The sequence below is a fragment of the Leptodactylus fuscus genome, chromosome 3, assembly GCF_031893055.1.
Source record: "Leptodactylus fuscus isolate aLepFus1 chromosome 3, aLepFus1.hap2, whole genome shotgun sequence".
Taxonomy (NCBI): Eukaryota; Metazoa; Chordata; class Amphibia; order Anura; family Leptodactylidae; genus Leptodactylus; species Leptodactylus fuscus.
The window spans coordinates 48,991,703-49,003,250 of NC_134267.1; the positions used below are offsets into that span (position 1 = coordinate 48,991,703).

At 42.5% G+C, this 11,548-nt stretch overlaps 1 protein-coding gene across 1 annotated transcript; it reads right to left on the minus strand.

Annotated features, from left to right (window-relative positions):
- Positions 1 to 326: 326 nt before the first annotated feature.
- Positions 327 to 3,810, minus strand: LOC142197326 (uncharacterized). Its single transcript, XM_075267522.1, has one exon. The coding sequence runs from the start codon at positions 3,653 to 3,655 to the stop codon at positions 1,877 to 1,879; it is 1,779 nt and encodes a 592-aa protein (XP_075123623.1). The 5' UTR covers positions 3,656 to 3,810; the 3' UTR covers positions 327 to 1,876.
- Between the last annotated feature and the right edge of the window lie 7,738 nt (positions 3,811 to 11,548).

An 11,548-nucleotide genomic window follows, 5' to 3' on the forward strand; every position in this document is an offset into this window, starting at 1 on the left:
AACTCCTATACAGGTGAATGTAAAATATGGAAACAGCGTAATACATTTAATTCTACTGTGGAGCCATAAAAACCGTGTAGTCCAGCTTTGCTATATCGTTTCGGGAGCTACTAGAGATGAATGAATAGTATTCGATCAAATTGTAGTATTTGAACGAATACCTCCCTTTGCATAGTTATTGGTGTACTCGGTCGAATACCACGCGGGAAAAATTTGATTCCCCTCTCGCCTTCCCTGGCGCTTTTTTTTACAACAATAACTATGCAGGGGAGGTATTCCATCGAATATACTCGCTCACATATATATATATATATATATATATATATATATATATATATATATATATATATACACACACACACACCATTCACCTATATGGGAGTTATGGAAGCAGTGTAGTGTTTTAAAGGACAGCAAGCAGAGACCCTGAAAACCGACAATGAATACAGAATTGTGGAAAATTCTATACCGGTTCATCATACAATAAATAAAATGTTTCCAAACAGTAATACATCATATTTTTGGATGTTTTATTGTCTTAAATTTGAGTTAGTCTGTAAAACCTGTCACTTATTGTTACAACTAAACTGACAACTAAACTAACAAACATATTATATTTCACATTCAGAATAATAAAAAACTATGTTCTACTAAAAAAACTACAAGACTAATCTTCAGCCATACATAAGGTGTTACATTAAAATTCCATGAGCGAAAGGTTCAAAGACAAAATCTCTTAAAGTGAACATGCCTGAGTTTTCCCACTAGACTATGAACATTTGACACACTGTAGTCACAAGTTCCTAATTCAATTGCTAAACTACAGATATAGCAAACTTTAACTTGACAATGAGCCAAGTTAAATTTTCCTCCTACAATGTATTTATCATCCCATTAAGTGTCAAGCTGAAGTTGGCCATAAAATGTCATCAGTGTTTAAAGGCAAAGTTAAAGGGGTTTTTGTCTTTTATGCACTTAAAGAGTATTTCACATTGCAAGTTGAGAACCTGCAAATGGAATTATCAGAGATTCGCAAGTTACTGTATGTTAGAAAGTTGCATTACTTTAAGTCTGGTCATAGATGTCAGATAATGTTTGCTCTATTTCTCCCCATATACATGTATGTTTGACTAAGTGAGCATACAATGGTAAGATGGGGAATTTATCAATGTATCTATGCCAGAACTGGCATGCAATAGTTGCAATTTTTGTTGCACACCTGATTTTGCACCACAAATTGAGCATTTTGTGCCCTGTATGTTACTCTCCTGATATGTTTGTGTATTGGGATGGGCATATTAGCACATAGCAGACAACTGGAAGACAACCCATTGCCAGTCACCAGTGGTGGAAGCTAATGTCTTCATCAGGCATGCCACAATCCAACATGTCCAACCATTCTCTTCCCCAGCACCAGCCCAGGGAAGGCCCCAATATTTATTAGACAATTGGCCAGTCCCACTAAAATCAGTGAGTCAGCTGATATACATTTAACATATATGGTTGCCTTAACGGTTCAGTTTTATTTACATAAACTAGAAAATCCCTTTAAGTTGTGCAGTTTACTATGACACAACAGATGCATCACTTTAACAGAAAATATTAACAATAGGGGCAACACGGTGGCTCAGTGGTTAGCACTACAGACTTGCAGCGCTGAAGTCCTGGGTTCAAATCCCGCCAGGAGCCACATCTGCAAGGAGTTTGTATGTTCTCCCCGTGTTTTGTTCTACAGAAAACATACAAATAGGGAAAAAGAAAAAAAACAATACAATGCTTCTATGCCTGGGATACAAATGGAAATACTATCTACAAACAGAGCTCTACATGTCATTCACTACAGCAATGGGTGTATACATAGATATAAGCAGTGAGGTCACCTGTAGTCATTGTTGACTGCCTTATCTCCCTTTTGATCTGGGACCCAGCAATAGTTGTCTGTCGCACTTTGTTGTTTTTCAGTCTCGTTTTTCTTTGTATTTCTCTTTCTGTGACATAAGACCCCCACAATGATAACAATAAGGAGTAAGAGCACAGCACAGGCACATAGTACACTTACTAATAGCACTACGTTTCGGCTGTCCTCGTGACTACTTTGTACCAGATTAACTGAACTATTACCAGAGAAGGTGCCTGTGTCTTGTGGCATGGGCGTAGACTGCATTATCTGTTCTGTTTCTCCATCATCCTGTATATCCATTGTTGATTCGGTAAACATTGGTGTAGGTTGGTTGGTAATACCGCTGGTGGATTCTGCGGGATCCAGACCTTCATTTATATCACCACTAGTAAAAACCTCTGAATTTTGTTGCACATGAATACATGATATGTGATCGGGTGATAACAACATACCCTTTGGACAGGAGCAATAATAACTCCCATAGGTGTTGTTGCAGTAGTGGGCACATGGGGATTGGGCGCACTCATCTACATCCAAGCAGGTGGTATTGTCACTGCTAATAGTGTAACCGTTATTGCAGGAACAGAGATAAGATCCAGGTATGTTGAGGCAGCTTTGGGAACAAATGGAGTTGATACATTCATCTATGTCAATGCAGTCTGTTCCTTGCTGTTGAAATCCAGTATTACACTTACAGTAGAAGCTTCCCAAGGTATTGATACATGTCTGGCTGCATCGTCCATCTAAGCATTCATTAATGTCCTTGCACGTTACTTTGTCCTCTGTTAACTCAAAGCCACTAGTACAAGAACATTCATAACCATATTGGTGGTTTATACATTTTTGTTCACATGGATTAAGTTGGCAGTGATCCGGGTAAACACAAGACACCAGGTCAGGAGCTAGCACATAGCCATCTCTACATCTACAGGAGAATGATTTGTTTTGTGGATGTTCTACACATTCATGGTCACATCCACCATTGTTGTACTTACAGCCCAGTTCCTCTGAAGCACAAAAGGGTCCAAGTTTGTCCGAACGAAAATTACTCCACAGATAAACATTGCTTTCTTCTGATTTCCGACAAACCAACACCGTTTCTCTACTATCTCCATTGTCACAAGACACAGAAGCCCAAGAGCCATGTGGAACTAAATCCAAAGAAGAACTTTTGAAACTGAAAGGTGTATTATACTCAACACGTCCTGGGCCAGCAAGGGCAACCCGCTGGCACATACCCTGGAAGGTAAATTTGCAGATATAGCCATCGGCCCGGGCAGAGCACGACTCATCAGACCATTTATAATTATCTGGAGAGTCCATATGCAATTTCATATTCACACACATTTCCTTGGTACAAGATTTCTTTGGCTCCGTCAGCCAGTTGGAGAACTGACCTTCCTTTGCATCTTGAGTTTTATTGACCCAAGAAAACCCCCTTAGAACTTGATTTTCATCAACACATGACTTTCCCTTTCGATGCAGTCCAATCCAAAGCTTCAGAGCACGACTGATTCTTCCAGTCTCGGTAAATTTCTTAAGTAAGGTATAAACATGTCCGACTTCTTCCTCATTTTGTATGGTCAGAAGGATACCTCCATTTTTGTCACACTCCTTGATGGCATCAAAATGCTTTTCCCGGCTCAGGTGGACGGTGTAACAGGCATCGATCGAGCAGATAGCTTCACTGTGCTCATCCCCATAGGTAAGAGGTAACGATACCAAAAAAGCAAGTAGTGATAGTGAAGGGACCATTCTTTTCTGATAACTTCTGGATCTCTCCTTAGCTGTGACTTCTCATGAAGAAAATGAAGCCAAGTGCAGTTAAGTAGTGGGTGTCTAGAGAGTATGTCATTAGCAATCTATGTCCTCCTTCCTATAGTAGAGGTCTGCTTGCATCCTGTGTTGTCGTTGATCCTATTCTTCTTCAAGTAACACAACTTCCTGTACACGGCTGCCCTGCAATTGTTTTCCTTGTTCCTCAGAGCTGGTATTTTGTAATATTGTATTCAATAGGAGAAAATATTAAAAGTTAAAAGACTAAGCTCCTCTGCTTTCTCCCTTCAACCGATAATTGACTTAGCTAAGATGTGTGACGCCCGAGAAAAGCTTTCTGATATCTGAATATTTGGATAATCACATTGACATTTCGGAAAATACTTGCTATATAAGTATGAAGAGATATCTATTTTTGTAGGCCAGAGAGGATGGGAAAAAGCATTGGGCAGTTCTACAAGTAATACCACACATACATAGCATGCCTATTTTAACTTTCCTTCATAGACTCTAAATCAACTTCTAAGTAACTTCTAGTAAGACTGGGTCATGAGAATTTAGACTCTATCCATTTTTCATCCATGATGTTGACTTAACATGACGTAGCATTACTTTAATAGACTCTTCACACTTGTTTAAAGAAATATGATAGGAGAAATATACTTTTATATTATACTCTTTTAGAATTTTCTTAGTTACTTGTATTTAAGGCCCAGTTCACATCAGTATTCCAGTTTCCGTTTGGGGAGTGCACAGCACTTTTCTCTCTGCATGTTTCGTGCAGAAACCGAGTGGAAATCACACGGACCCCATTATAGTCTATGGGGTCCATGTGGTTTCTTAGGTAACTGCTTATTAATGCACTGATGTGAACCGGGCCTAAATTATTACATCTCTTTCTTATATCAGTGCAAAAACTCACAATTGATTGTGAAAATGGAGTCCTCTGACACCTGTTCTGCAAGATGGGACAGCCTCACTCTTATTTTGCTCCAATGGCTGGATTTGGTTGCTGCTGAAAGCAGGAGTTCCCTGACCACCCCCATATATAAGGCACATCACAAAGTCCTCTAGTATTTCCACCTCCTATCCTGTTACTACTTACGACATAGTTTTAAAAAATCTAAAAGAAACACATAAGAGCCCTGTAACTATAATGGAACAAGTATAAGCATGACCATACAGTTTTGGTTCAATCCACTGATTTCAGCTGGTCATGATGATCGTCTAGTATACTGTGTGTATAGCAAATGTCTGAGAGATTAGGCATGATAGGAAGCTACCAGAGATGTCTGGCAGAAGTTTATTCCCTTTTCCCCTTGAGACGTATTAATGTGTATGAGGAGATTGGGAAGCTGAATGACCACAAAATGTGCAGCAAACTGGTTTATTTACAAAAAAAAACAAAAAAAAAACAGAAAATAAACCTTTGCTTCAGGCATAAAAAATACAAAACAAAACACAGCCTTAACTCCAGGCAAAAACAAAATAAATCCTGCTTGTCTGAGCGCTAACTACACAGTAACAAAAATACCTCACTATACGTGTGGCTTACTGTCAGCCACACAAACTAAATCAAGCTGGTCCAACTTGGTCTCACCAGACTCAAAATGTCAGGGCATCTCTGACATCCTCTCACTCCCAGGTTCTGTCCTGGTCTGCAGGATCAGCAGTCTTTTATGGCTCACTAATGAGCCCAGGATCTACACCTGGGCTGAGGTCTACTCCTGATCCACCCTAGACCACACATAAGTCAGGAACCTGGGGCAAATATACCTTGACTCCAGCACTTCGCATGTCACCTTCTCACAGGGGGTAGACCAGGAATATTTTTTATGACCTAATCTTAGGATACACCATAAATATGTGATCAGTAAGTGGCTGCTTCCTATGACCATACTGTTCGCAACACGGTGCAGGAAGTCATTGGGAGCTGAGTTGCAGTGACGGTGCTTCACCACTACACAGGGCATGGAGCCAACTGCTTCTGGCTCCATGGTGTACATAATGTGGACATCATAAGTGGGCCCATACAACTGATCCATGCAGAGACGGCTATCAGCACCCCACTGTACAGATATTGGCCATAAAAAAATTCTACAAAAGTGACAAATTTAACAAAGTTATGTTATTTACCACTGTAATGTGCTCTGTAATGTGGTGGTAGCAGTTGAATATGCTTGTGGGAGGTGATAGACTCCCTTTAACTACAGACGGCTGCTTTTGCACCAAGCTTTTTAAATCTCACTGTACAGTTAAAAGTTAGGGGCAACACGGTGGCTCAGTGGTTAGCACTGCAGCCTTGCAGTGTTGGTGTCCTGAGTTTAAAACCCACCAGGGACAACATCTTCAAGAAGTTTGTATATTCTCCCTGTGTTTGTGTGGATTTCTTCCCATTCTACAAAGACATACTGATAGGGAAAAAATGTACACTGTGATCCCTATATGGGGCTCACAATCTACACACACAAAAAAAGTTAAAAGCTAAAAAAGAAGTCAATATGTCACAATGTCATATGAGTGGAATATTCCTTTAGTAAGAAATCTCATGAAGGACTTGCATACATCTTTAAGTAACAATATTCAGGACCAGCTGTTGTTTGAGCACAATAGTTACAATTTAAGAATAGAAGGAACTAGCTCTTCCTGGAGGTCGTAAGTGACATCATCTCCTCACAAACAAAGTAGATCACTTAAGAGAGTGTTTATGAAAACAGAGCAATCTACAGCTGAAGTTAGCCGCAAAAAAATGCCAATTCGTCTTACAATCCCAGCATGAGTCTGATGCCAATTGTCAAGATAAAATGCTAAATGATTATTGCAGAATGTTACTGTACATTTCATACAGTGCCTGTCTCTGTTATATGGAATTTCATAATAATATAGGCTTTATACTACATGACCATTTTTAGGGAATATAGTCTAACAGCAGCGACAATCATTTCGCACCTCTCAGGTGCTTTTTCAAGCTTAATATGAACCTAAGCTTAAAAAAGCACTTGAGAGGGAATGTTATAGGCTTGCTTAAAAATGTGGATTGTGGGGATAACGTCTATCTTTAGGGAGAGACCACCTTCTCAGGTGTGTGGAGACTTATACAGCCATAGTTTCTCCACTGCAAAGGAACATGGGAAGAATATGCAAATCTGTCTCCCAAGATGTAAACAGGGAGACAGTGCCTCTGTTATGCTGGATACATGTGGATACATGTCAAACTAATAATATTAGGAATTAACCTGAGGGTATGGCTGGTGCACTCCAAGGAACTAGTCCATCCCAAAAAAAAGTAAAAATGGGAGTGGTAGGTTTAGATTATTGAAGGTGTAAGTTTTAGATTGTTGGCTGAATGGAGAGCACAAGTTAGGTGATAGATAAAAATGACGGAGAACAGTATAGGAAAGTGCATCATTGCAAAGGTGTAGAAGGCTGAAAGTATTGTATATTCTATAGTGAATAGGCAAGCAGTGCAGAGAATAGAGAGGCATTAGAGTAGTGTATGGACAGAAAAGGAGCATGGTTGCCGCACTCAGAATGTATTGAAGATGGAAGGATCTAGGGAAGACAATTTGACAATGAAAAAAAGAGCAAAGTCTGGAGATGTTTTTTGGTTAAAGTCGCATGAGCATGCAAGTGGTTAAATATATAGGGAGTGAAGGAAAGATCCAAGTCCAGTGTTCTACCCCAGAGTTATGGCAGTTTCACACACTGTCAGTTTTAGCCCTATAGAAGTGAGTGAATCGGTGGACACACATTCACACTACTGCCTCATGTAGATAGAGCACTTAGGTGAAGTTGTGGCCAGGGCTTCTGAGCCGTCCGTTGAAGATGCAACAGCCAAGGATGCTTTCCATTCAAGAAAGGGCAATCTTCACTTCTCTAAATAACAGGTTAGAAACTACTTCATACACTTAACCATTCATAGCAACATAGGTATCAATTAGAGATGAGCGAGTAGTGAAATATTCGATATTCGATATTCGTTTCGAGTAGCCCCTCAATATTCAACTATTGACCGAATATCGAATCCCATTATGGTCTATGGGGAAAAAAATGCTTGTTTCAGGGGAAACCACAATTCGACTAAGGAGAGTCACTCAGTTCACAATGACATCCCAAGAAATGATGCTAACACCTCTAGAATGCAACTGGGACAGCAGGGGAAGCATACCTGGGTGCATCTAACACGCCGAAGTTCCAAGATTACTCCAATATCACAGCCTATCAACTAGAAACTTTCCACACTCAATAGAACCTCTATCTAAAGTGGGAAAATATTTGTAAACCTTCTTTCCTCTACATTAATATGGACAGAAACATAAATTGAAACCTAAAGAAACATTAGCATGCGCTCATCACAATTCCTGACTTGACAGCTGTGTTAAGAAGGGTGCTGGCTACAACGCTGACGGCCCCGAGCACCAGGAACAGGTGTTACAATGGCTAGCGGATAATGCTTCCAGCTTTTCCACCAGCCAGTCAGCCACTACCTCCAGTCGTGTTCATACCCAAGAGTCTACCCCTCCTTCCTCCCAACATGCCCAATCTTCCCAGTAGTCATCCCACCCTTTCCCCCTCCCAGGAGCTACCAGAATAATTTCTTTGGCCTGATGCCCAGGAAATCCAGCTGGGGGCCCAGGCCACGATCAAGCTACTGCGGATGCAATGCCTTCTAGTGAGGGGCAGCCAGCACTGTGCTCATCCACAATCATTGGCTTGATGGCAATGTTAAGCAGGGTGCAGGGTACAACGCAGACCAGGCCCGAGCACCAGGAACAGGTGTTACAAGGGCTAGCGGATAATGCTTACAGCTGCTTTTCCACCAGCCAGTCAGCCACTACCTCCAGTCGTGTTCATAGCCAAGAATCTACCCCTCCTTCCTCCCAACATGCCCAATCTTCCCAGCAAAGTCATCCCATCCTTGACCCCTCCCAGGAGCTGTTTTTGGGTCCTTTTCCACTCTTTAACTCTGTTCAACCACTTCACGAATCCAAGGAGCTAACAGACGAATTTCTCTGTCCTGATGCCCAAACACTGGAGCATCCGCCTTCTCCTTTGTGGTTGTGGACCCGCAACAAGCGTTTCTCGGCTTCAGTGATGATGACGAGACACAGTTGCCATCAGGGCAGGCTGTGGTTATGTGCGGTTTGCAGTAAGAGGAGAGTGAGCAATTGTAAGAGGAGGTGGTGGAGGACAAGGCCACCAACCCAACCTAGACAGGGGTGATGTGTAGCGTGGAAAGCAGTGTAGATGTGGAGGCAAGCGCAGCACCAAAAAAGGTGGCTAGAGGCAGAGGCATGTCCAGAGGCACAGGACAGCTGCTTCACAGAAGCCAGGCCAGAGCCAGCAAGCCCCAAGATGTTCCCTGTACTAGCCACTCGCCCAAAAGTCATCCATCGAGACCACGTCCTTCACTGGTGTGTAGGTTTTGCAACAGATGCGTGGAGGACAAACTGAGTGCAATTTGCACACTGTGCAACTCAAAACTGAATAGGGGCTCTGAGAAAAGCAACCTGATCACCTCAGCCATGTACCGTCATTTGGAAGATAAGCACTGGGCTCAGTTGGAGAGAGCAAACACAGGACGATCGTCGGCCAGCGTTGCCCACATTGACTCTTCCGCTGTTTCCAGTGCTGGTGCTGCAGTCCAGACCACCAGCCAGGACACCTCCATATCTGCCTCTGACACTTTGGGGACTTCACCCTCATCCTCCCCTTTTCCTGCCTCTGCTCCTTTTGCCTGAACCATCATGCACCTCGTCCCAGCAAATCTCCATCTCCCAGGTGTTTGATCGCAGTCAGAAGTACAGCGCAACCCACCCAAATGCCCAAGCCTTAAAAGGCCTCATCTCAAAACTGCTGGCCCTGGAGATGTTGGCGTTTCTGCTTGTGGAGACTCAGGCCTTCCGTGACCTGATGGCAGCTACAGCACCTCGCTATGCTGGCCCTAGCCGTCACTACTTCTCTTGGTGTGCCGTCCCCGCCTTGCGCCAGCACGTGTCCCATAACATCAGTCGGGCCCTGAGTTCCGCGCTTTGCTCTGAGATCCACTTGGCCACCGACGCATGGACAAGCGCATGCGGTCAGGGACGCTACGTCTCTATAATGACAGGCTGTGTGAATGTAGTGGAGGCTGGGCCGGCTCGCAAACTGGGGCAGCCTATCTCCTCTCCCAGCCCAAAATTCATGCCAGAGGTTCTCAGAAAGCCTCCTCATCCGCTGCAACATCGACCCCACCTGCGAGTTGTAAACTCTGCAGCACACAGGTCGTGCTGAAGCTCAGCTTGGCCGACAGAAAACACACTGCCCCTGAAGTGAGGGATGCCATCCTAGATGAAACGGCCAGACTCAAACATGGTCCACACATGGCCCACGTTTTCAACTTGTTGGTGCAAAGGTTTTTAAAAACCTACCCCATTGTGCCTGATATACTGGTGAAAGTGCGGCCATTTGAGTAAGTCTAAAGTAGCCGCTGCTAGCCAAAAAACATTCAGAGCACACTCCTGTCATCTTCTCACCGTTGGATGATGGAGGAAGAGGAGGAGGATGAAGTGGCATTTGATGTCACTGTCCCACATGAGGCTAGCGGGGAAGTTCAGTGCATCCCATTGCTTCAGCGCGGACGGTGTGAAGAGGAGTCGAAAGTGGAAGAAATGGAGAGTGACCTTTCCGGTGGGGGCAGCAAAGTCATGCCAAGTAACATTCTGGCACACATGGCTGACTGCATGTTGGGCTACTTTTCCAGAGACAAAGGCATTGCTCACATCATGGAGAGCAACAAATACTCAATTTTTGCAATCCTCGACTCCCAGTATAAAAATAACATCTCGTCTTTCATTCTGGTAGGGGAGAGGAACAATCGCATAAATGATTGCCACAAGCACCTGGTGCAGAATATGATGGAAATGTTTCCGTCAACCCTTGCTGGCAGCAGAGAGAAGACTTCCTCCAAGAGGCTAACAACTGCCATCCAGTCCACAACCACCAGGGGAACACTCTCCAAGGTGCGGGTGACGTTAATGCCCCCCCTCCCCTGGTCAAACTACCATCACTGAGGGGCCTAGTGTCACCAGGAGGGAAAAGTATAGGCGCATGCATTAGTACCTGGCCAACCACAGCCCTGTCCTCTCCGATCCCTCTGTGCCTTACACAGGATTGTTTTTAAAATCCGATTTCCCATCATTTTCCATTCAAACCCGATCCCGATCCAAATTCCGATCCCAATGCAAGTCAATTGGATTTTTTTAATAATCGAAGATCAGATTTTAACCCCTTAAGGACACAGCCCAAAAGTATGTTAAGGACCAGGCCTATTTTCTCGAAATTGACATGTGTCACTTTAAATGGCAATAACTTTGAGACGCTTTAACTTACACAAGTGATTTTGAGACTGTTTTCTCATAACACATTATACTTCATGTTAGTGGTAAACATTAATCAATATTTTTGTATTTACTTATTAAAAAAATAGGAAATTTGATGGAAATTTGGAAAAAATTGCAATTTTCAAAATGTGAAATTCTCTGCTTTTCAGGCAGATAGTTATACCACCCAAATACAGTAATAAATATTATCTCCCATATCTCTGCTTTATATCGGCATCATCTTTTGATTGTATTTTAATTTATTTTGGACGTTACAAGGCTTACAAGTGTAACAGCGATTTTCCAGATTTACAAGAAATGTAACTATGTTTGTTTTTTTGTTTGTTTTACACACTTTATTTTTTTTTAAAAAAAACCTTTTTTACATTTTTTATTTGTGCTGTAAGCACACTAGAACCAGCGATCAGAGAGGATCGCTGATTCTATGCTAACTATAGACTGCAATACACGTGTATTGCAGTCTATAGAGGAAGCTAGCTATACAGATGCA

Excerpts from the sequence above, each read along its gene's own strand:
- LOC142197326 (XM_075267522.1), bottom strand. The coding sequence starts at position 3,655 with ATGGTCCCTTCACTATCACTACTTGCTTTTTTGGTATCGTTACCTCTT.